This window comes from Canis lupus, chromosome 28 (assembly GCF_011100685.1).
Source record: "Canis lupus familiaris isolate Mischka breed German Shepherd chromosome 28, alternate assembly UU_Cfam_GSD_1.0, whole genome shotgun sequence".
In the NCBI taxonomy this organism is placed as follows: Eukaryota; Metazoa; Chordata; class Mammalia; order Carnivora; family Canidae; genus Canis; species Canis lupus.
Window position 1 is genome coordinate 34,288,401 of NC_049249.1, and position 24,292 is coordinate 34,312,692.

Sequence of the window (24,292 nt, forward strand, 5' to 3'; positions counted from 1 at the left end):
CCGTGGGACTGGCGAGTGTGAGTCACTCCCGCCTCTGCATGGAAACAGCTACTGGAAAGGTAGAAGAATCCTAGCACTGAACGCCTTCCAGTTTCCCTCAGCTGCGTTCATGCGACATGGCACCAACAGGGAAAATCGCACATAGGCCCTATTTATGTAGAGGCCCGGCCAGCCTCTGGAAATGAGCCTCTCAGGGTTGGCCAGGAAGGCGGCCAGAGTTACGTTACAGCGTGTCAATGTATGGCTGTCCTGCAGTTTGCATTCCAGTCTCCTGTTGATGGACGTGTAGATGGTTTCCAATTTTTGCATGATTATAAATCATGCTGTGGCGAACCGTGTTGGCATGCCTTCTTGTGCAAATGTGCTAGGTTTTCTTTAGGACAATTTTCCTCCCGCTTGCCGGGCAATAAGCATCACTGTGGAGAGCTGGTTAAGCATACATATTACGAGGTCTGTCCTGGCAGGTCCGACTTGGGAGCCCGGACTCTTTGCTGTCTCTCAGCAGTACTTGAGTGATTCCTGTTATCGGGGAGCGTTAGCACGCCCTGACTCGGGAGCAGGAGAGCTGGCCCAGAGCGGACGGCCGGGCTGTCCGTTTACGAATTCGATACTGCTGACCACTCCCGAGTGCATCGACGAGCCCACTCCTGTCCCCTCCAGCAGTGGAAAAGAATCCTATTTTCCCACATCCTTGCCAGTTCTTGGTACTGCTACGTTGTTAAGAAGCGTTTCCAAGTCTGGAGAATGTGTAATAATATCTCATTTTAATATAAACTGCACTCCCTGTACGTTTGGTGCGGTTGAGCGCTCTTTCAAATGCTTAATGACCACCCGAATGCCCCTTTGTGGATTATGTGTTCGAATAGTTTGTACACTTTACTATGGAATGCTTGTCACTTTTAAAATGACAGTTGACCCAGGGCGCCGGGTGGCACAGTTGGTTGAGCATCTGACTCTTGGTTTCGGCTCAGGTCATGATCTCAGGGTCGTGAGATCAAGCCCCGAGGTGGCTCCTGGCTCCACGTGGTCTGCTTAGGATTCTCTCTCCCTTTCCTTCTGCCTTTACCCCCACTCTCAAATAAATGAATCTTTTTATTTATTTTATTTTATTATTTTGTCGGGGTTTTTTTAAGATTTTATTTATTTATTCATGAGAGACAGAGAGAGAGGCAGAGACACAGTCAGAGGGAGAAGCAGGCTCCCTGCGGGGAGCACATGTCTCTCTCTGTCTCTCATGAATAAATAAATAAAATCTTTCTTAAAAATGTGTTTTTTTTAAATAAACAGCTTTTTTCAGATAGCATCTATAATCACATAGCTTACCCACTTAAGATGTATAATTTGACAGGTTTTAGTATATATAGTGACCATCACTGTCGGTTGAGTTTAGAACATTTGCATCCCCTCCTTTTTTTTTTTTTTTTTAAAGATTCTATTTATTTATTCATGAGAGACAGAGAGAGAGAGAGAGAGGCAGAGACACAGGCAGAGGGAGAAGCAGGCTCCACGCAGGGAGCCCGACGTGGGACTCAATCCCAGGTCTCCGGGATCAGGCCCTGGGCTGAAGGCGGTGCTAACCCGCTGAGCCACTGAGGCTGCCTGCATCCCCTCCTAAAGAACTGTGTACCACCCTCCCCATCTAGCAACCTACCCCGTCTCCCCAGCCCACAGCAGCCATTAATCTAGTCTCTATCCCTATAGGTTTCCCTACTCTGGACATTTCGTAGGAATGGAAATGTGAAAAGTAGTCTGTTTTTACTGGCTTCTTTCACATGGGTATATACCTAGGGGTGGAATTGGCAGGTCGTATGGTAACTAATTTTAATCACTTGAGGAACTGCCAGACTGTTTCCCACAGCGGCCACACCACTTTACATTCCCACCAGCAGTATCTCAGGCTTCTGACTTCTCCTTATCCTCGCCTGCACCTGTTACGATCGGGCCCTTTGATTCCAGCCGTCTTAGCGGGTGGTGAAGTGGTCTCATTGCACTTCTGATTTGCAGTTCCCCTCCCCTTGGCCAATCTGAGGTCCTGAAGACTTACCTGTGTTTTCTCCTAAGAATTTTATGTTTTTAGCTCATCCATTCAGATCTTTGAGCCGTTTTGACTTTATTTTTGCTACGGTGTGAGGTAAGGGTCCCGTTCTGTTGTCTCGTGTGTGGCTATTCTGTTGTCACTGTGCAGGCAGGAAGGAGGCCGTGGCCCTCCTGTGGACCCCCACCGTGCTAATACTGATCTCAGTGACTCAGAAAAATTTTATAGAATTAAAGGTTTGCTCATTTCAGCAGACCTTCCCTGGATTAACGGTAATTAGGTTTTATTGTCATTATCTTGGAAATTGCCCTGCCACACATCTGTGAACATGGGCTTAATTACATGTGAGCGTATAAATCATTGTCTCATGGAATTGTTTTTACCTCAGAGCAGCGTGGAGGATTACCAAGTTCAAGCGGTGTGCTTTAGATGTAACAGCGAGCTCTCTGGGGTGGCAGGGGAAGCCCTGATTGGTAGCGCTTGCACTTTCCGTGGCATACGTGCTCCCAGCCCTGCTGGTTTCAAGCCACCAAAGCGAGGTCACCGAACGTGAAGTTGGGAGGAGATGCGCAGTCAGTACAAACCAGCTCTAGCACACCACCGTGCACACCCCCACTTAACCTTTGTTCTGAAAAAGAAACCGGTCACACAACTCTTGCTGGGGCAAACTGGTCTGTGTCAGCAGGGTCGTCATCAGCTGGTTTCACCCCCAGTGCTTGTTTGTGGTTGTGCAGCCGTGGCCCTGGGAGGGCAGAGGAGGCTTGGGAGTCTGGTCTTCTCAGGGAATGAAGAAGCAAAGCAGTTTCTGGGTGAGCTGTAGGGAAGGGACAAGAAGGAGGCGTGAAGAACAACGAAGTCGCAATCCCATAAGAAATGCCACCTCCGGAGCATTCCCTAGGCTCTGACCCGTGCACCCCCCACATCGGTTACACTTAGAGATGCGTGGAGGGAGCATCTGCCTCCCTTGAGGGGAAGCCAGCACCCGGAGAACAGCCCAAGGAGGTCAGACATCTCCAGGTTTCAGGGGGCACCTGAGTGGGGTAGCCGGTTAAGTCTGTGACTCTTGATTTCAGCTCAGGTCACGATCTGAGTGTCCAGGTGGAGCTCCGCATCGGGCTCTCTGCTCCTCCCCCTCGCCTGGCTGGGTTGGGGGGCCCTGGGTGCGGGGTGCAAGGGTGGTCCCCACAGGAGGGTGAGGCTGCCCCCGACTCAGCGAGCAGCCTTCTCTGTCCTTTTGACCAAGGCCACTTTGCCTCTCACCTCAGCTCCAGTAACTTCATTGATTTTGCTCCTTGATTTTGTCTCCCTCCCTGTTTGATTCACTCCTTTCTCCATCCCTCCCATCAACTCTGAGGCCAGCGGGCCCTTGACAGTGATGTGACGAGACCCCTGAGCCCTGCTGTGCCCTACTTCCTGCCAATTGCCACAGTCCCTCCACTCTGCTCCGTGCCCTTCGCTCTAGCTCTTGATTCTCCAGTGTGGCTGGAACAAACTCTGAGTTTAGAACAAGGAAAGCCGGGAAATATTTGCTGAGACATCAGAAGCTGGCTCTGACCTTACAAGTGTCTGCAGCTCAAGGGGCTCCGTGTGTTCTCGGTCCCCATGAGCTGGGGCCATGATGCATGTCAGCCTAGGCCTCACCTCCAAGGTGACCATGGGGTTCTGGCCGACCTGAAGCATTGCTCTCTAGGGCAGCAAGCTATGCTTTTAATTTTAAAAAGAGGAGGAAAAAAAAAAAATAAAAAAATAAGGGAGGAGGAAGAGGAGGAGGAGGCCGGGGGAAGGTTTTGCAAATGTTTGCACACAAATATCCATATTGCTGGGTTCTTGCTCCTCAGGACCTGCTGTGACCGCTTGGAGGAGACAAGTCTGCTCTCCAAGGGGGGGACATTGGAACATGCCCAATGCCTACCTTGTCCCCTGGAGTGGGGGGTCCAGGGGGCAGAGAGGCTGGCCCACATGTGGCATTGTGCTCTAGGAGCCGAGGAAGGAAGAGCAGAGGGTAGGGAAAACCAGATGCTCATTTTCTTGACCAGCGTGTTGCCAGCAAAGCATGGTTATTCATAACCCTGGCGGAGCATCCGTAATCACGGCTCCCCCGAGCCGTGCAGCCAGCGAGGACTGTGGAATGATCTCACGGTGGCCCTCCACTAAACCATCCGGGAGAAATCAGCCCGTAGTCTGCAAGAACCATGGCTTCTGCCCAGCCTGCATAGACCCTGGCAAACCGTGTTCCTGGGCCGCGGGTTTACGAGCAGCCTCTGAGCAGCCTCTGAGGCAGAGCGTGCAGGAGCAGTGCCTGCCCGGGTTAGCGGGCTGCGCGCAGCGGCCTGGTGGGTGGAACGGAGTTAGGGTTGTGCGTGGCAGACGCCTTTTCCTGCATAAAGCAGCTCAGAGCTTACAGCTGGCACCTCCTCGGCGGCTCGCGTGCTTCCCTCGGGTCCTGCGTTTCTACCGCTCCGTCCACACGAGCTCCCACTGCTGGATGAGCTGTGCCCACCAGTCTGGCTTCAGAGCCGCCTCCAAAGATGAAGGCCTCAGGGCCGCCTGGGGGGCTCAGGCCGCGAAGAATCTGCCCTCAGCTCAGGTCATGATCCCGGGGTCCTGGGATCGAGTCCCGCGTCACGCTCCGTGTTCAGCGGGGAGCCTGCTTCTCCGTCTCCCCCGGCCGCTCCCCCCGTTTCTGCTCTCTCCCCCGCTTTGTCAAATAGATAAATAAAATCTTTAAAATAAATGAAAATAGAACTTGTCTTCAAAAAGGTGGCCCGGGCTCGGCCACGGAGCTGCCCCGGCCCGGTTCCCACGCCACGTGCCCCCGGCAGGAGCACAGACAGGAGGTGTGGGCCGGAGCCCTGCAGGCTCAGCCTGCGGGGGGTCACCCCCCTGCCACCTCAGTGCCAGCCGGCGACGGGCCCCCACGATTCCCAGGAGCCGGACTTCCGTGCTGTGCCAACACCGCGGAGCGAGGCCTCTCCCTGTCCATCCTGGACAGACGTGTTGGCGACACCTGTGCTTCCCCGTTGGCAGCCCGCGGCGGAGCTGAGGTCAGGCTCTCCGGGACCCCGGGGACCCCCAGGCTGCAGCCTCTTGACGTGCAGGCCCCCGGCGCGCACGGGCTCCAGCCCCCCCGGCTTGGCTTTGAATGAGTTCATTCTTCCCGGCCCTGCCTCGCAGGCCTGGCCGCCCGTTTCTTCAGGCTGGCGGTGCTCGGAAGCTGGCCGCTGCCAACTCCAGTTGTTTGGCTTAATGTTTCAAGGCCAAGTCCTTTCAGGAAAGCTCTCTCCACCCCCACTTGCCCCTTTGGAGAAATAGATGTGCGATTGATGGGCTTTGCAGGGTTCGAACCCATCGTCCTCTGCAAAGAATGGCGTGAACAGCTCATTCGTTCATTCACATCACACTCCCCCTCTGTCCTTCCAGATGCGCACGGAACGGGAGTGGGAGAGTATGGGAAATGAGCGCTCCGAGGCTGGGGCTACGGAGCGAGACAGAGCTTTTCCAGGTCTGTGCCAAGGAAAGTGCCACGGGCTGCCAGAGGGTGACAGTGCCCATGGGTGGCCGCAGGGAAATGCTGGAACCTTCTGCACAGGGTTTGCTGCAGCTGGGCATCCCTGTTGGCATTCTTCTCTGTGCCTGTGATGTTGTGAAAGGCCTGGCTTAATTGATAATCCAGCTCTGTGTGTATACGCCCGCCTGTTCCCCACGGTGGGAGGGGCAGCGCCGTGCGGCCCCCGGACTTGGCCTTCCCTCGTCTTCCCTGGTGCAAGGGCATGAAGGGCACGCTGTCGGGGGTCTTTCTTGAGCTCCAAAGGCGCCATCGGAGCCAAGAGAACTTTTCCTGGCTCTGAATTCTGAGGCCGTCCCATCTGTCTGGAGCCTGCCCGCACCGGCATGGAGGGCCCGTCCCAGCAGAGGCACCCAGTGGTGTGCAGATGAGGGAAGCGGGGAGACCATGGGCCCAGAGACCGTGGGGTCCGAAGCCCAGCACCACCACTTACCTGCTCTGGGACCAAGGGAGTTCACGGCCCCTTTTTTGAGCCTGCTTCCTCATCCATAAAACAGATTCTTAGGGACACCTGGGTGGCTCAGGGGTTGAGCATCTGCCTTCGGCTCAGGGTGTGATCCCAGGATCCAGGTTTGAGTCCCATATTGGGCTCCTTGCGGGAGGCCTGCTTCTCCCTCTGCCTGTGTCTCTGCCTCTGTGTGTGTGTGTGTGTTTGTGTGTGTGTGTGTGTGTGTGTGTATGTGATGAATAAATAAATAAAAATCTTAAAAAAAAAAAAAAAAGAGACTCTTAGATCGTAATACTGTGCAAATCCAGCACAGAGGGGGTTCCTAGCGTGGGCTGTGCCCCCTAACGTCAGGGAAGGGACTGTGGTGAGCACACACTGCTGCCCACCTCTTTGAAAGAAGCAGGATCCTTGTCCCAGACAGAAAAGATCTCACCCATCACCCTGCTTTCATGAAGTTTCCGCCAGAAAGCTTGAGGCCTTCCCATCCCCATGGCTCTCTGCTCTGGGAACATGGAGCAGCCTCCAGGGTGTGGAAGGAGGGGGCGCAGTTTGCAGGACACAGCCAAGGGGGTGGGGTGAGGTGGGTGTTGTGTTCAGTGCTGTTTGGGGGTCCAGGCTTGTTAATTAGAGAGGAGGTGGGGGGCAGTAGGGACGCCCCCCTGACCGTCAGGGCGCATCCTGGTAGTGTCCCGAGCGTCCAGTTGGGGTGGGAGCTTCCAGGGAGGAGAGACAAACCCTGCGCCCCAGAGGGAGGAGTCCATACCACCCTCAGGGGAAGAGCTGGGGAGGTAGGACACGGGACTGACTCCCACCCTGGCTGCCCCGGGTGCCTCTGGGAAGCCAGGGCCCAAGCAGCACAGGTGGACAGTGGCAGCTCTAGGACAAAGTCCGGTGTGGAAATGAGGCCCAGATGGGGGAGGCGACCTGCCCAAGACCACACAGCCAGGCGTGGAACCTGCTCTGTTCCTGCAAGCCAGCCCTCGAGTGGTCTGCCCCTGGGAGCGAGGGGGTCTCCGCCCGGGGTGCCCATCCGAAGCACCTGGTGAGGGGCTAGACCAGCCCGCAGGCCGCACCCCGGACCAACCGACTGAAAAGACCTCTGGGGTAGGGTTCGGGCATCAGCATTTCCAGGCGGTCTTTTCAAAGAACCAGCTGCTTGTTTCAGGGACGTTCTGTTGTTTCTCTGTTTTCAGTTCATTGCCTTCTGCTCTGACCTTTTATGAACTCTGTTTGCCTTGGCTTTGGTTTGCTCTACTCTTTCTGGTTTCTCAAGGTGGGCGCGTAGGTGAGGGTTGGGGACTCTTCTCTCGTAGCATAAGCATCGCTGTGGAGCTGCGAGTCTCCCTCCAGGTCCGGCCTGAGCTTGGGCCCCAGGTGGCGGTTCTCAGCCCCCCAGCTACGCCCCAGGAGCCGGGGCTTTGAGAACCAGTGTCCTCATCTCCTGTGGCTCTCGGGCCACCCCGACGGGGAGCTGAGAGCACTTCCCAGTCCCTTTTCCAGGGCTGCGAGGAGGAAATTGGGCTTCGCCTGCTGAAGGACTTGGTTGGGGGACAACGTAAGACCCCAGCCCGGCGTTTATGCGGCTCTCTCCTTCCCCCGCCTCGGGACACAGACACACCGACAAGTTACTCCTCAAGCTTATCTAGAGAACAAGTGAATAGAAGCCTCTGGGGGCAGGGGCGGGGGTGAGGGGCCAGCGAGCCGGGCCTCACCTGGTGCTCAGCGCTGGAACAGGATGGAACAGTGTGGTCCCGGCGTGCGCCCGGGCCGGGGCCGTGAGGGGAGGTGTTCCTGCACCTGCCGGGCCCCGTCCCCGGCACCGGGAAGGGACGGCATCGCAGGCCTGCTGGGCCCTGCCTCCCGCTGGACCGCAGCCCACACCGCACCCCGGGAGGCCGGTCCTGCTTCCCCCCTCCTGCCCGTCACCAGACGGGCCCTGGCCGGTTCTGGAACCCTGGTGTGCCCGAGCCCCCCAAATACACTGAACTAGGGCTTGAGCCCCGGAAGCCGCTGGTGGGGAACAGGCTCTGCGAGGCTATGAGGGGCAAGTTGTGTCACCGGGCCATTCCCGGAACTCGGGGCAAACCCTGGTCCTGAGCCTACACGGCTGCCGTGTCCCGGTTCCCCTCCTCTTCCAGGACTCAGTTTCCCCCTCTGCAGACAGGACAGCGCCCCCCTGAGGATCACCGAGTCAGGGCAGCCAGAGGCCGCCGTCGCCCCCGTCCCCACCTACAGCCCACCGTGATGGACGGGCCTCTGCGGAGCTGCTTCCAGGCCTTTCCGGGGGCTGCAGGGCAGGCTTGTTTGGGGCTGGTGTATGGCTGCCCTGTATCCCGTGGGGCGCGCGCAGGGTCTGAGGAGGATCGGAGCCGTGTTGAGCCAGCGTTCCGGAGGAGCAGCTCGTCTGCCTGCTGGAGACGGAAGCGATGAAAACAAGATTCCGTCTAGGAATCGTCCAGGGCACGGCGGGCGGCCAGGAGCCAGGCAGCCTGGCCGGGGACCCTGCGCGCACAATCGGCCCACTGTGGGGTGCGCCGTCCCGGCGGCCTGGCGTCCCCGAGGCCCGGAGCGAACGGCCCCCTCGCCGGGCGGCTTTGACCATTTATGAGGTGCCGTCTGGACTGTGATGAATGAGGTGGCGTCCGTCAGCGTTTCGGGGAACCTGGCCCGGGTGGAAGGTGCTAAGTAAATAGGGGGAGGGGCACCGGCCTCCTTGCTGGGTCACTCGAGGCCCTCGGTTTCCCCGTCCTTACGGAGGCACTGAGGCCCCCGGCCCCAGGGACCCCTTCTGCTGGGGCCATGTGGGTGGCAGGCAGACAGCCTGGGTGCCCAGAGCCACACTGACACTCGTCATCTAGGGTGCAGTGTGGCCGGGCCATCTCGGGCCCACATCTGTTCCTTCCTGGGCCTCCATTCCCTCACTGGAGGAAGGAGGGGTCGTGCCCAGAAGTGCCCCCAGCTTTTGGGTTTGGGGCTCGTTTGCTTTTCCCTCTGGTCGTGCTTCATCCAGTAGATCCAGGGAAGGTGCTGGTACTGAAGTCAGAACCGGGCTCCAAGTCCCACCCTGCTGCACATTGGCTGCACGACCTGAAGCTGACCCCCCGCCCCGTCCCCGTGTCCTTCTCTCTGGGGGATGAGACATGAAGTCTGGGTGGATATGAATGAGGTGCCGCCGTGGATATGCTGGGCAGAGCTCTGGGACTCTCCGTCCTGCAGGGGGTGGGTTTGGGCCTGACACCCGATGGTTGGCCACCCGGGCAGAGGGGCCAGGGGAGGACCAGTCCAGGGTGGTGGTCCGTGGTGCGTTTGACGTGGCTGGTGCCACCCGTCCCCGGGGTCACCTTGGTGCACCTGGCCAGGCCCCTGCCCTGTAACGAACTGATACCGTCTGCAGAGCAGGTGACTTTGGTGGTGCCCGGCTCAGTGTTTGGCCCCCGGGACGGCTGGCCTGGACTGTCGTCCCCATGGCTGGTGAGCCCCGGGCCCCGGCGGGGTTGCTGGGCCTCTCGCGTCTGTCTGGGCTGAAGCATAATCTAACCTCGACTTTGCAGCCTTGCTAATACCTCGGGTGAAGCCGTGGCGAGATGAACCGAGAAACCGTTGTCATTATTATGTGCGTTATTGAGACGGCATCACTGCAGCCTCCAGCGGAGCTTGGAAGACCAAAGGTTCTGTCTCTCATCCCTCCCCGCCTAGACGGCTGTCCGTCTCGGGGTTCCGGCCGGCCCCCTCCTGCACCGTGGGCATGGGTGCAGCAGCCCCTGCCCCTGCCCCCGCCCCCTGGCCCCGGCCCGCTTCAGAGCGCTGGCGTGCTTTGCGTGAGGCTTCAGTCCTCCCCCACGGCTGGGCGTTTGGACTGGTGCCTTTTCTGTTCCGAGTAGCACTGTCACAAACGTCTCTGAAAGTACTTTTTTCCCTCGATTCAGCAAACTTTTACTGAAGACTGCACATGCCAGACTCTGTATGAGGTCTCTCTAGAATTAAATCTTCAGGAAAGATTTCCAGGAATGGGGTTAAAGACCATAATTCATTTTATATTCCTCCACGTCCTCCCCGGATGACCCCCATCAGAAGCGCCGACAGCTGAGCATCCGCCAGGGGGGAGGGAGGGTGGCAGAGGGGACCGTGTCTGCGTCCCGGGCATGATGCGTAAGGACAAACGGAGCCGCCACGTGGCTGCAGCAGGATCACGTGCAGGAGGATGGGGGGCGGCCCAGAGTCAGGGCTGCGGCAGGTGAGCCCCACCCCGCAGGGGACAGTCCTCACGAGTCCGGGTGCTGGTGGGAAGTGGAAGAGCAGCCCCTCTGAAGGGTTTCTTGATGGCCACTCGGGGTGATCTGGGCTTTTCCCGCTGCCTGGCTTCCGGGCTGTGAGGGCCGTCAGCACCGCTGCCTCTGGCCTCACCTGACCGCTCACCTCGGGGCCCCTCGCGGGCCGGCGGCCCCCATCCTGTTCAGTCCTCACATCTGTGTGCCGCAGCAGCGGGGGACGTCACCTGCCCAGGCAGGATGCGGGCCCTGGCCACGCAAGTCCCGAGCCCGTGTGCAAGGGGCCCTTGTCCCCAGGCCTTGTGCCAGGCCCCCGAGCTCCGTGAGGACCGCAGCGAGGAGCTCGCACTCCAAGCTCTCTGGCTGGTGGGAGCCGGGCCGGCAGCGCTCAGCTCCCTGCCTGGCACGGGAAGCGGGTGCCGTCCCTCCTGCCACCCTGCTGTCGCGGCGGCGGCTCCTGATGGTGGTGAGGCAGGGAAGGCCGTGAGCTCGGGAGCGCAGGACGGAGTGCGGTTCAGTGCTACGAGCCCGGCACACCGGATTTCATTTACGGGGCCAGGGGCCTCCTTAGGTGGAAGCAGTCCTGGGGCACCTGGGGCTCAGTCCGTGGGCATCTGCCTTCAGCTCAGGTCAGGATCTCGGGGTCCTGGGATCGAGTCCTGCATCAGGCTCACCGCTCAGCGGGGAGTCTGCTTCTCTCCCTCTCTCTCTCCCCCCCCTCCACCACTCCTTCTCTCCTCTCTCTCTCTCTCTCTCAAATAAATGAAATCTTTTTTTAAAAAAATGCTAGAAGCAGTCCTCACCAGGTGAGGGCCCCAGGTTGGCCTTTGGAGGGCCTTCTGGAGTGGGCTGGGGCCCGGGCACTGGAGGTGGATCCGCTCAGCCCATTTCCTCCATGAAGACCCTGGGCCAGGCTGCCGGGGAGGAGAGTGACCGGTGACCCCGCGCCGGGGGCATCTTCAGAGAAGTGCAGGATCCGAGCTGAACAGTAATATCCCAGCACGGGTCTCATTCAACACGGGCTCCGGAACCCTGTTGGCTCCTAAGACCTCCGCGTCTCTGCGCCAGCATCCCTCCGCTGGCGCCCCTCCCAGCCCCGTGCCCACATCCCCTGTACCACCTGTCCCCGCCGGTATCCGCCTGTCTCCTGTCGGCCCCTGAGATCAGACATCCATCCACGAATGGGCGACAGGGTGGGAGGGCCAGAGGGTCAGCAGTTCTGAGTGGAGGCTCCTAAGTCCAGAGAGAAGGGACTTCCCTGAACAAGGGGCGGCTGGCGGGTGGTAGGGGGTTCTCCGTGCAAGTGGGAGCTAGTTTGGAAAAACCTGAGCTGAACAATCCAATGACCTAGGTGCTGTGCCGGGTGCTGGGAAGCCAGCGGGACAGGGAGAGCCAGTCCGGGCCCCAGGCCTTACTGTCCCCTTGGCGCCACGTCACAGGCTCCCCGGAGTGAGAAGCCAGGAGTCTGTTCGTCTGGGAAGGATGACCTGTGAGTTTCTGCAGACGGGGTGCTGGAGCCTCACTGTGCCCTCCCGAGGGCAGGAACAAGACCTTGCTGGCCCCGGCCGCTAGGAAGGTGTCCCCTCTGAACGATCACCTGCTTCTGTGTAACCCCAGGGCTCCCCTCTTTGCCTTGGCCGCCAGGGAGCTCAAAGCCGCCGTGTTTTGCTCTGGCTCCCAGGCCTGTGGCACAGGTGCTTCCCCGCTTCTTCACTGTGGTTTCTCAGCCGTGTGTCTAACTTCCTCTGGCTGTCCTGGAGAAATGTCACCGTGTGCCTTTCTCGGTACCCGAGACCCTTAAAAAGCCAACTCTTCATCCGTGTTGTTCCATGTTTCATTGTCTGGACCACAACTTATTCATTCTGCTGCTCGTGGGCACTGGGGCTGTTCCTAGCTTGGGGTCTTTATGAACAGAGCTGATGGGACGTCTCTGTCCCCGTCTCTCGGGGAACAAAGGCTCAGTGCCCCGGGTGGGTGCACACGACGGGATCCCGGGTCACACACGTGGTTTCCACGCGTTTCCACTTAGGAGATACTGCGCCAAACCAGTTTTTTCCAGAGGGCTGCCTGGTGGGCCCTCCTGCGGGCCACGTGGGAGAGTTCCTGTTGCTCACGTCCTGCCAGCGCTCCCTGACCTTCACTCGGGCCATTCTGGGGGGGCTCGTACTGGCCCCGACGCTGGGCACCTTCGCACGTGCACAGGGGCCGTGGGGGACCCGGTTTGTGAAGTGCCCATTTTAACCCCGTGGAAGAGGAACACGCGCCAAGTAGGCGAAGGCTGGTAGATGAGGTCCCACGTGCGTCCCCCGGAGACCGTGGGGTCGCGACACTGCACTTGAGGCCAGGCTGTACTCCCCGCCTCTGGACGCTGAGCAGCACCCGGGGAGGCGCGGCCTGGCTCGTCGGCAGGGGGCACCCTGACTCGGGAGACTTTGCTCCCAGGCTAACAGACCCGGACAGGGTTCGGGGGTGAGCCTCGAGCTGCCACGGAGCACCGGGCGGTGACCACCCGTCCCGAGCCTCTGTCTTCATGTATCGAGGGGGCTTATCGGCGCCTGAGGAAGCCAGCACGACACCCCCCACCCCGCAGCTGCACTCCGACACCCAGAGCTGCTGGCCCAGCCGCTAGGTCTGCGCGTGCTGGTGGAAGCGACACCAGGCCTCAGTGGCCCCTCTGCCCCCAGCATGGGAGGGCACCACCGCCCGCACCCTCCCTCTCTCCTGGGCCCCCTCACGAGGACCCAGAGCGTGGGTGTGCAAGCCCAGGGTCGCTGGGCTAGCCAGGGGTCTCCTGCCAGCCTGAGGCCCAGCGTCCAAGGGGGCAGGGGTGTGGCAGCTTTCTGGGGGAGGCCGGGCCGGGTGGGGGCACGTGCACACTTCTCGGGGGATTTGGCCGTTGGAGAGCATATTGCAAGGGGCCGGGCCAGTTGTGTTAAACTAAACACCAGGTGTTCAACATGTTTTTATCAAAATATTCTGAGCAGCTGTCAGGAGTTCCTCTGCGGGAGGCCCGATGCCAGCCCCCAGGGGCCCCGGGCCCTGCCCGAGCGGGGCCTTTAGGTGCGGGCCCGCCTGCTGCTTGCTCGCCCAGCCCGCCCGGCGCCTGGTGAGGCCTAGGCCACGCTGCAGGTGCTTCCAGCCGGGCCGGCGAGGCCCTCGGGCTCGGGCAGTGGCTCAGCGACCCCGGGCAGGCCCCTCACCCTCTGAGCCTCCACTTTGTCAGCCGTAAGATGCGAGGCAGTAGCAGCCACGCGTTGAGCCGCTGTGGAAACCAGAGGAACTAAAGCGTGCGAGGCCCCTCGCCGAGTCCCTGGAGGGAGACGGCTCTGGGTGACCGTGACTATTGTGAATAATATTATGAACAGCGAGTCCTGTGGGCTTGGAGGAGTAGGCCCCAGGGGCAGGCGGGGGGCACAGGCTGGCTCAGCGACTCCCCGTGGCCGCCCCTTCTCTCTCCCAGGAGCCCAGAGTGGCCCCTGCCACCTGTCCCCAGGCCCAGGCATATGGTCCCCATGGTCACGCTCAACACCTGCCAAGCCGGGAGCATTGTGCCCACCCCTGGCAGCCTGGCCGGGTCCTGTCAAGAGCCCCCCGAGGTGTTTGGCCCTCAGGACCTACCACCTTCTCCAGAGATGGCATGTGCTCTCCAGACGTGGAGCCCACCGGAGTGTCCCAGGAGCCGCTGGGGACCCGGCCCCTCCCCTCTGGCCAGAGGGCGCCCACGAGGGGCTCGACCCACCCCAGTCTAGGGCCTGCCGGGTGTCCCTCCACCCGGATGGCACATGTGCCGGGGCCCCCGCCCTGTGCCAGCTGCAGCGTCTCCAGACGCCCCAGTGCAGCCCCAGGAGGGGGTCTCCCTGGCCCCAGACCGGGGGCTCCGGGTGGTCTGGTGTCTGGCCAAGGTCACACAGTGGGCAGGCCGGCCCGGTGCACAGCCGTGGGCTGGGACAGTGGGAGGGATGCCACGTGCTCCGTCTGGCAGCCCCCGCCCCCCCCCCAGGCCTGCCTGGTCCCTGCCTGGGTGGGAAGCATCTGGTTGTCGTTAGGAACCCTGGGGTCTCTGGGAACAAAGTGAGGGAAGACAGGAGAAGCCGCCCCTGCTGTTTGCACGGGCTGGGGGAGCCACAGGGCAGTGTGGTGGCTTGCTGCTGGCGCCTGACTTGGGTGCCCGGGGTGCCCAGGGTGCCCTGCGGCGCTGTGGCCAGAGCTGCCCGCCCTGGGGTACCCTTCCCACAGCAGAGCCAGGCCTCCGTTCTGGAAGGTCCCAACTGGATTCCCCGGGCCCGAGTCCCTGAGGCCTTGTAGGTGTCCATTTGGGGGGTACGATGGGTCCTGGAGACCCGGGGAGGGGGGAGACCCCGGTCCCTTGAGTCGGGCCTCATGGGGGACACGGGCATGTGAGGTGACCTAGGCAGCAGCACAGGCGGCTTGGGGGACGGGACAGGGTGAACACCAGAGCCGCGGGGTTACAGGTGGGGGTTGGCAGGCTCCAGGGCCCCCTCCTGGGCCCCGTTAGGGAGGGTGGACCTGGTCTCGGTGGGAGCAGGATGGCAGGGGGTGCCGGGTGTCCTGCCCAGACCCGTCACTGGCCCTCCGCTCGGGACTCTGGCACCTGCGGCTTTTCTCAGGACGCAGCCTCGTGCGGGGAGCTTGCTGCCGGGCAGGTGTTGGCCCTGGCGTGGGGTGGCACTTCCAGGCTTTGACATCCGGACGGGGGAGCTCAGGTGCCGGGGACCCAGCAGTGGGGCTCCCTCAAGGAGGCGAGGCGCCCGGAGGGCACGTGGGCCCGCGTGTCGGGGCCTGGGCTCTCGGGAGGGCTGGGGAGGGGCAAGCAGGCCGGGCCGCCGGGGCCCTGGGCCCTAGACGCCTGCCCGACTGCCCGTCACCCTCCGCTACAAGACGCACGGGGCCTCACGCCTAGATCTCTCGGCTGCTCGGGCTCGGGGGGAGCCGGACACACGGCCCCCGGTGGTCAGAAGGAAGGCGGCCACCTCCTGTCTGCTCGGACCGTTGCTGACTGCTCCCGTCTCCGGAGGACCCGAGGCCTTACGCCGGGAGTATGAGGCGATGCCCCTGACCTCAGGGAGTCCACAGTCTGGGGGCATCACACAGCTCCAGGCAATTGCAGGAGAGAGACGGGTGCCCCGGTGGGGTCGGCACGGGTGCCATGGAGCACGCACCTGACGGAGGTGAGGGCCAAGGAAGGGCTTCCGGGAAGGCTTCCTGGAGGAGGTTACTTATTCCTTGGGAAAGGGGTCCCAGCTCCACTGCGCCACCCAGGTGTCCCATCCAGCTTCTGGTTTTAAAAACGGTACATGGGCCCAACCCGAAGTGTCCAGAGCCACCGGCTTGTAAGTCCAGCCTCGGGGCGCAGGTGGACTGAGCAAAGGCTGTGGGGGGCTCCCAGCAGGACTCGGGGTGCCGAGGGACCCCTGGAGGCGGCCACCTTAGCCGCGGGCGGGGCTGTGTCCCGCGTCCATTCTGGGCGCACCTGCAGGTGAGCGGCCGTGCGAGCCGCCCAGGAAGCAGCTGGCAGGGGTGACGGGGTGGGGGGTTCTGGGTGACAAGGCCCCAGTGGGCCCAGACCGACCGTAAACAGCCCTGCCTCCTCCCTGCAGGCGGAGCGGCCCCGGGGCGGGCTGCTGGGGTGTGTGGTGACCGCCCCCCCCCCCGCCCCCCATGCTGGGGACTGTGGGGCCCGGGGAAGAGGTGGCCTCGCCTGTCCCTTTTCTTTCATTTTCCTCGTTGGTTTTCCGCAAACGCTGTGCCGTCCCCACTGCATCTGTTGATGCTGGGGGCACCTCCTGGGGTCCCCCCTGCCCTGGAGCGGATCCAGAGGCCTCTCGGCACATTGGTGAGACGGACGCCGAGTCCGCCCCGTGTGCGGGGGAGGACTCGCTAACATGAGCGCGGGTTTAACTTTTCCAGAAAGCCAGACACGTGTGGTCAGTCCCAGCTCTGCCGTTTCCTGCTCGCGACTTTGGGCCCGTGCCTTCCCCTCGTGCGTCCGTGTCGTCGTCTCTAGGATGACGGGTCGTGGTGCCCACTTCTCGGGCCCCTGTGCAGTGTGGTCCTCAAAGGCCACACATTTGTGCCCTGGTCCTTGGGGTGTGGCATCTGCGGCTCACCCATCCCCCAAGCCAGGCCAGCTTTGTTTGCATTCCGGGGCCTGCCCGCCTTCCCCTGCCTCGGTTTACCCACCAGGGCTCAGAGCCCCTGAGATGGGTCCAGCAAGTGCCTCCTGCTGGGAGAGCCTCCCGGTGCTTCGCAGCTGGACGGTGGGGCAGCCAGGGTGCCGTTCTGAGCTCAGGGACGCCACCCACCTGAACGAAAGGGGTGTCCAGTTAGCCCAGCCCTGCCCCTCGCCGCAGCTCGCCTCCACGTCCAGTGAGGGCTGGACCACCAGGAAGCCGCAGGGCGCTCCCCATTCTGGGTGCCACCCCCAGTCGCCACAGTCCACAGGTGCAGATGTAGGGAGGGTGTGTCTCCCAGTGGGTGGGTGTTGGGGCCCTGCCCTGCCTGGACCAGCAGGGGTGGAGGGGCGGGGAGACCGCCAGCCTGTGCTCCCCCCACGAGGCCTCCCCCACGAGGTCGGGCCCCTGGCTCCGCTGTCCGCTCCCGAGGGGCCTGGTCACCTGAGGTGCAAGGAAGTTCATTGGGGGGGGGGAGGTGGTGGGAGGTGGTTCAGACCTGCATGGGGCCCCGGCAGGGACCCCAAGGGAGGGTTACCTGTCATCTCCCCCCCCATTACAGAGGAGCTGGTGGCCAGATGAGGGGGGGCCCAGGTGCCTGCCAGAGATGGAGGCCGGGGGGTACAGCCGCCACCCAAGCGGAGCTCTGACGCCAACAGAGGTGCTGGCCAGCAGGGACATGTCCCCACCTCCTTTCCTGGCCTGGGAGCTTGCGCCCCAGAGGGCCGGGGGGCCCAGCAATCTTTGAGGCCTGGGCTTTTATTTGGTATTTTCCCCCCATGCGACTTTAAGGTCACGAGGGCCCTGTCTACGGGCACTGGGTCGGCAAGGGTGGGGCCGGGGACAAGTGACGGGGGACACAGGGTGGGGGTGGGGTGCGGACAGGGCAGCCCATGACTGCTGCCCATGACTGCTGGGCACCTGGCCCTTGTGTCCGTGGTGACCTTGAGGGCAAGGTGATGAGGGTCCCGGGGGACCCCGGTAGTGGAGGCGCTGACTCGGGAAGGGGCTCCTGCCGCCCTTCTCTGTTGGCAGAGGACCCAGAGTTTTCCCAGGGGTGGCCCGGGCGTCTGTCCCATCCACCCCTCATCCGGGACCCGGGTCCCGTGCTGGTCCCGGGGACGGGGTAGGAGCGGCCCCTCGGATCCCGGCCACCCCGCCGCGAGGTCCGCGCCCCTCTGGCTCCCAGCTGCCTGCCGTTCGGCCCGCGGCGCCCTGGGCCAGCAGGTGGACGTGGAAGCGTTTGCAGGAGGCCACACTCCGGCCTCCCGGGGTCGGGGCCCCGCGGCTCAGATGAGAAGACGCCCTTGGCCCAGGCTTGTCACCTCTGGCCCCGTGAGCGACTCCCTCCGTCCTGCCCTCTGACTTCGTCAGCACGGCCTGCTTGGCGTCCCTGAGTTCATTTGGCCGGCCTGCCCCCAGCGCCTGGCGCTTCCAGAACAATCGAGGACAGGGACGCGTGCCCCAGCCCGTGTGGGGCGGAGCAGGGGCGGGGGGCGGGCCTGCCTCGGTGGCGCCGGCCCCTCGGGAGCTCCCGGAGGACAGGCCACCCCGCGGCCCCGCACGAGAAGCAGGCGGGCGAGGACGTGGCGGGTCCGGCCGCCGTTCTCTGCGGCACAAAGACTGTCCCTGTCAGGCCCCGCGGGCCGGGCACAGACGGGCCTTGTTCTCTGCCTGTCACCGGGCACGAGGCGGAGGAGTAGCTCAGGGCAGGCGGCGCCCTGCCGGGTGGGGGCCTTTGTCCACTCGCTCGCCGGCGACACTTCCTGGGTGCGCGCCCCGGGCCCGGCCTGCGCTGACCACCCCGCGACGGCAGGAAGCCGCCACCCCCCCCAGCAGCCCAGGTCGGCAAGCACCTGCCGGGGTGGCGCGGTCGGGGACAGGGGCCGTGTGCCCACAGGAGGGGGCAGCTGGGCCCTGGGCTCGGGCTGCTGGAGGTGGGGACGAGTGAGTGAGGCCCGCGGGTGAACAGGAGTCGGAGCTGGAGCAGGTCTGGAGAGCGCTCCCCGACGCAGTGTAGACGCCGCCGGGCCGGCCGGGGGAGGAGCACGGGCCTGGCCACCCTGCCCAGGGTCCGGCCGCAGCAGGGGCAGACGTGGGGGCAGATGAGCATCGGGGAAGCTGCTCTGACCCACGCGCCCAACCCGGGCCCCGCCAGCGACCCCCAGGTGCCACCCGAGGGGCCCCGGGGAGCGGAGGCGACCGCCTGGGCCCCCTGCAGGGCAGCCACCTGTGGAATCTGTCTCTGCCACCATCGTGGGTCAGGGTCTGAGGGCCGCGTGCTCCTGCCTAGTTAGGGTGACGTCCACGCCAGCCTCTGGAGGGCGGGGAGGACCCGGGGCTGGGGGACGGGGGCCAGGCTTCGTGTCCCGTTTCCTGGAAGCTTCCCTGGCCCCACAGGTCCCCTGTAAGTGCCCTCAGAGCTGTCGCCCTGTGACCCGGAGGGCAGAGGGCAGGCTGGGATGGGGGCACCAGGAGTTCTCGGAGCAGCCCGGAGGCCGCGTCACGTGCCCACCGTACAGATGGGGAAGCTGAGGCTCGGGGAGGTAGGGACAGGTCATGGTGGGCCGAGCAGCGAGCCCACGGGGGCCCCACGGGGGTGCCGGGAAGGGGGCCCCCGACGTCACGGAGGGGCAGGGGGGTGACCAGGACCCAGGAGGCCTAGCGCTGCCCACTCGGCCCCCACCTCGCACACACTCGCTGTCTCTCGGCCCCCTTGCGCCCGTCTGTCCTCGCCTCCTTCCCTCCCCGTCTCTAGCACCTTCTGTTTCGCTCTCTCCTCCCCCTCCCTCCGCCTGTGTCTGTCTGACTCAGTTTCTCCTCCCTCCCCTCCCTGTGTGTGTGCATCCGTCTGTCCCGCGATCCCACCCCGCCGTCACTGCCAGCTGTCCCATCGCCCTCCCCGCTCCGCGGCCCAGGGCTCATCTTTGCGGTGTCTCTAGGCCCCGCAGGACACGAGTTGGCCGGAGCTGCTGCGGGGGCCCCAGGCGGGGGCGGGTGGCCCAGACCCGGTGCCCCCGGAGAGCCACAGCCCACGGCAGCGCCACGTAATTAAGACGTAGGAGGCCGCGATTCCCCGTGTTGGCAAACACCGGCCGCTGCTAACGCGGTCCCTTCTCGTAACGGGTTCTCGAACTTAATGCTGTGTAATTACGCGTAATTAGCCGTGTACGCGGTCGGGGCCGTTTGCTGCGGAGGCCGCGAGTGGCTGCTTTCACCCGCAGATTTCTGGTTCCCGCTCGGGGTCCAGTTCATTGGACTGAAGGGTAAGCGGGGCCCCGGGGCCCAGGGTGGGTGTCTGACGGGGGGGTGGGGGGGGAGCCCCGGGCCAGCCGCCCGGGGACTGGGATGATGAGCCGGGTGGGGTTCGCTCTAAGAAGTTTGGGTCCCTGGGGCGGTCACAGTGACCTTGCGTTTTTGGGGTGAGAGCTGGGAGGCCACGGGCACTGGGGGCACAGAGCTGGGCCGGGGGGTCAGCGCCTGGACGGGCACGACCCAAGGCCTGCCTGGCGGTCCCCGCGGCCCCGATGACCCCCGCAGAGTGAAGGGCTGGGTACCCCCCTCCACTGTTGGCGAAGTGGGGCTTTGGAGCGGCCGCTGGGCCCCAGGGACAGCTAGGGAGGCCCCCACGGGCACATCCAGGGCGGCGCCAGACCCCAGGCCCAGGCCGGGCAAGAGGTGAGGCCAGGGCTCTGGGCGCAGGGGAGCGGTGGTGCCCGGCCTCCCCCAGCCTCCCCGGCCTCCCCGGCCTCCCCCGGCCACTCCCTCGAGCTGTGGGTTCATCCCGCGGGGGGCCTGGGCCCAGCCTGCCCGCCCCTCTCGCTCCAGTGCCCCTGGTCACACGGCCACCCAAGTCAGGGCCCAAGGCCGGGCCGCCACGCCATCTCCCTGCCAGCCCAGCCCTGGCCTCCGGTGCGCTCCTCGACGGCTCCCGGGTCCTCAGTAATCGAGGCAAGAACCGCCCCCCCCCCCCGCCCCGCACCGCACCTGCACCTGCACCTCCGGCCTGGCGTGTCGGCTTGCTCCTCACCGGAGCCCCCACAGGTGTCCTCTTACGACCTTTGTTTAGAGACAGGGACGCCAGGCACAGAGGTGCAAGGACCTTGCCCAAGTCACCTGAGTGAGGTGGAGCCACGCCTCTGCTCAGGGCACAGGTGGGGAAACTGAGGCAGACAGCTTGCCAGGGTGGGGTTTACTGCCTGTTTGGGTGCCTCGTCTCTCTGAGGACCCCTCCCACCCACCTGTGCGCCCCTTGCTGAGCCCTGGGCTCCGAGCTGCTCAGAGAAGAATCCCCGCCCCTCCCCGCCCCGGGGCCTGAGTGATGGGGGGCAGCCGCGCACCCTGCAGCGGGCATGGCCCGCAGCACCCACCTGACGCACACTGGGCGGGCCTGAGGGGGGCGCGCTGGCCTTCCGGGGATGAAGCATCCCGCAGGAGGGCCTGTCCAGGGAAGCCCCGGGCAGCCGGCGGCATGAGCGCCATCCTGGGTGGACGAAAGTGGCAGGTGGCCAGAGCCAGGGGTCGGCAAGCCTGTGGCACAGGCCCAGGGAGGCGCTGGGTAGGCCTTGGGGGCCCCGTGCTGCATAGTCCTTGCTTTTTGCAGCAGCTTGAGGGCAGGATTGGGCCTGGGGGGCCACAGAGAACGGCCACAGTGTGGGAGAGGCCTGCCTCGTGCTTGTCAGGTCCTAGGTGACGTTTTGTTCCATACCCGTACGTGTGTCTGCACGTAAAACACCCTGAAATGACCAGTGTGGTGCATGTTCCCCTCCGTGACCACCACCCAGTGAAGGTCTAGAACAGTGCCAGCCAGTGCCGCGGGTCACGTGCCCCCAAGAAGTAACCGTCTTCGGCCTCCGCGCTGTGCCCATTCCTGACCTTGCCCTGAGCGGGTCACCCAGCTGGGGCTCCCCGAGCCTGGCTTCCTGGGGCCCACCCGCCGCGGCGGAGCCGGAGCTGGAGCCCTTCCCTCCAAGCTCTCACGCGCGCTCACGCCACAGTGCTTCTCCCTCCCCGGACACTCGTGTGCTTCCCCCTTCGTGCTGTCATCTCTAAAGCTGCTTGGCACGTTCCAGGGCGTGTCATCTGGTGAACGTGTTGGTGCATTTTTGCTGTGTGCGTACCCAGGAGCGAAACCGGTGGGTCGCGAGTAGGTGTCGACGCACCGTTTGCTCAGGTGGCCGCCTCCTATGCAACCTTTTGATAGACAAGCACGCATCTGCTGTGTTCCCGCGGTGGCCGGGTGGTGTCCCCTCAAAGAGCTGCACTGACACGACAGTTACTTTCGCTCGAGTCGCTGACCCAGCGGGTGGCGGTCAGGGTCCCCGTGCACTCAGCCCCTGGTGGTGTCTCCAGGGCTCTGGTTTGGGGCCTCGGCCGTAAGGTTGTCCACTCTGCCCTCCTCTCTCTCAGACCTGCCCCCAGGGCCCCAGCCTGGGGCAGGTGGCCTCGATCCACTGGGCTGACTCTTTAAAACAAAAGGACAACCATTGTAGGATAAAACGCTTTGCAAAAACCAAACCTTTCTGTATGTTAGTAAATCGTACACCAATAAAAAATAAATTAAAAAAAAAACCAAAAAAAACAAAAACCAAACCTTTCAAAAGGGCCGACTTGGCTCTTAGGATGTTGTCAGAACCACTGTCAACCACTTCCTTCCAAACCAGGGTGGGAGCTTCGAGGTGGTGGCCTGGCTGCTGGGAAGGCACAGGTTCATGCTTTCCCAGGGAGCTTGGGTCAGACCTTGGGGTGATCCGAGTAGCAGGTCCTCAGGGCTGTGAGCTTGCAGAGGGGCGGCTCCCCCACCCCCACCAACTCCAGCCCATGAGCAGTGGGGAGGGGTCTTCTGGACCCGGACCTGAGTCTCCAGCTCACAGCACCCAGGCTGCACGCAGCCCCAGGGACGAGGTCCCACCCTCCCTACAGCTGTTGAAGACTTCCGGGATGTCCCTAGGAGCCCACCCCAGGTCCCTCCTGCGGCAAGGACTCCCGCCCTCTCACAGTTCCCCTCGCATGTCCCCCCCTGGAGCCCTGCTCCACTTCAGGACTATAGTTCGCAGCCTCCCTTCCTGGGGCACCCATTTTGGGGTCCCCTGTGGACCCCATAGGTGTTTGCATTGATGCCCTGGTCTCACTTCCCTTGTGCTCAGCATCCAGCCAGACGTCAGGAAGCATCTGGGGCTCTGAAGGTCCGGGGTCCCCAGATCCCACCCAGCCAGAGAGCTGCTTTGCCAGGAGGCCCCCGCTCTTGTGTGGGAGCGACCTCAGAGGACAGTGACCCCTGGGGTTTGGGCAGGAAGGCACTCAGAGCAGGGTCAAGCTCCTGGCCCTACCGTCAAGAGTATGACATTTCTGCCGGCTGCACAGATGGCGCAGGGGGCAGTGGTCACTCGCGTGGGGCTCCGAGCAGGCCTCTGATGGAAGGGGTTGGGAGAGGGAACGGGAGGGAAGTGCGTGCCCCTGCGGGGGGAGGCCGGGTCGGGGAGCGGGAGGAGGGGGCCATCCGTTAACCTGGCGCGGAAGGACCTGGAGCTTTCCGGAGGGCAGGCCGGGCCTGTGCTAGATGGGGGGGCGGGGGGGAGGAGGCTTCGGTGGGTCAGGACCCGCTAACCTGTGGCCCTGCCCTCCAGGCCCAGCGACGAGCGCCATCCGGAGGTGAAGGCTGACGGGTACGTGGACAACCTGGCCCAGGCCGTGGACCTGCTGCTGCAGCACGCGGACAAGTGATGAGCCTCGGGGGGCGGCCCCCGGCCTCATGCCGCCCCTGCCCCAGTGCCCGGACCACCCATGGCCCTGCCCTCTGCCCTTGACCCTGGACCGACAGGGAGAAGGTACCAGCTGGCACCTCTGCTTCCCCGCAGCTGCCTGGGGAGCGGGTCCCCCCGGGATGGCCTGCCCCCGTGAAGTCAGAGCAGGGGACAGACCTGTCTGGGTGCCCCCAGATTCGGAGCACCCTCTGCGCGTGGGCTGGAGGTGCTCTGGGAGCCCTCTCTGGGTGCACCTGCTCCTGTACCTGTCCCACCTCACTGGACCCGGGGACACTCACCCACGGCCCCTCTAGCAGACATTCTGTGCACAGAGTCGGGCCTGGAGAAGGTGGGGGCATGTGGCACCGCCCATGCAGCCCGGGCTGAGCCAGCCTCCCTGGGACTGCCCAGCACCCCTGCCCGCGTCCTGGCCCCCACCCAGAGTCGGAGTGGCCGCTTACCCCCGCCCCCAACGGTGACAGCCCGCTGCCCTTCCTACCCCAGGAGTCACCCTGGAGCCAGAGGCTGGGGCACCTCCCAGGGCCGCTGACGACCCGGCGGCAGGCGGAGGGTGATTCCGGGGCCCTAACTCGACAGACTGTGTCATGCCCGACGTGTGCAAGGGTGACCTCTGGTGAAATAAACGGCCCTGACCTGACTTGGGCTTTGACTCAGAGTTTGACGACTGCGGGGTCTGGGGGGGGGGGGGGGGGGGGGGGGGGCGGGGCCCGGCCACTGAGCCTCAGACGGCCACGGGGACACCCCACCTGCCCCAGCCCCTCGGGGGCAACGGAGGCCCCACCAGGGCCCAGGCCGCTCTCAGGGGCAGCCCTGCGGGGGCGGTGGCGAGCCACAGGCTTCCAGAATTCACTCACAGCCCGGGTTTCGGGTTTCAAAATCAATCAGCTGAACAGATAACGTGATTGCTCTGTTTCCCCTCAAATCGATCCCGAAGTCACCGATAGGTCTTGGGGGACAGCTGCCCATAAAAGAAGTCCCGGGTGCTGCACAACAGGATTCGCAGCGAAGCGAGGGCGGGAGA

The 24,292-nt window shown here is 63.4% G+C and overlaps 1 protein-coding gene across 1 annotated transcript in view; it reads left to right on the plus strand.

The window, feature by feature from the left end:
• Window positions 1–23,908, plus strand: part of LHPP (phospholysine phosphohistidine inorganic pyrophosphate phosphatase) — a 127,373-nt gene extending 103,465 nt beyond the window's left edge. Inside the window, exon 7 of the mRNA XM_038579041.1 lies at window positions 23,134–23,908. Within this exon, the coding sequence (XP_038434969.1) occupies window positions 23,134–23,230 (97 nt within the window). The 3' untranslated portion in view covers window positions 23,231–23,908. The remainder of the gene's footprint in view (window positions 1–23,133) is intronic.
• The last annotated feature ends 384 nt before the right edge of the window (window positions 23,909–24,292 follow it).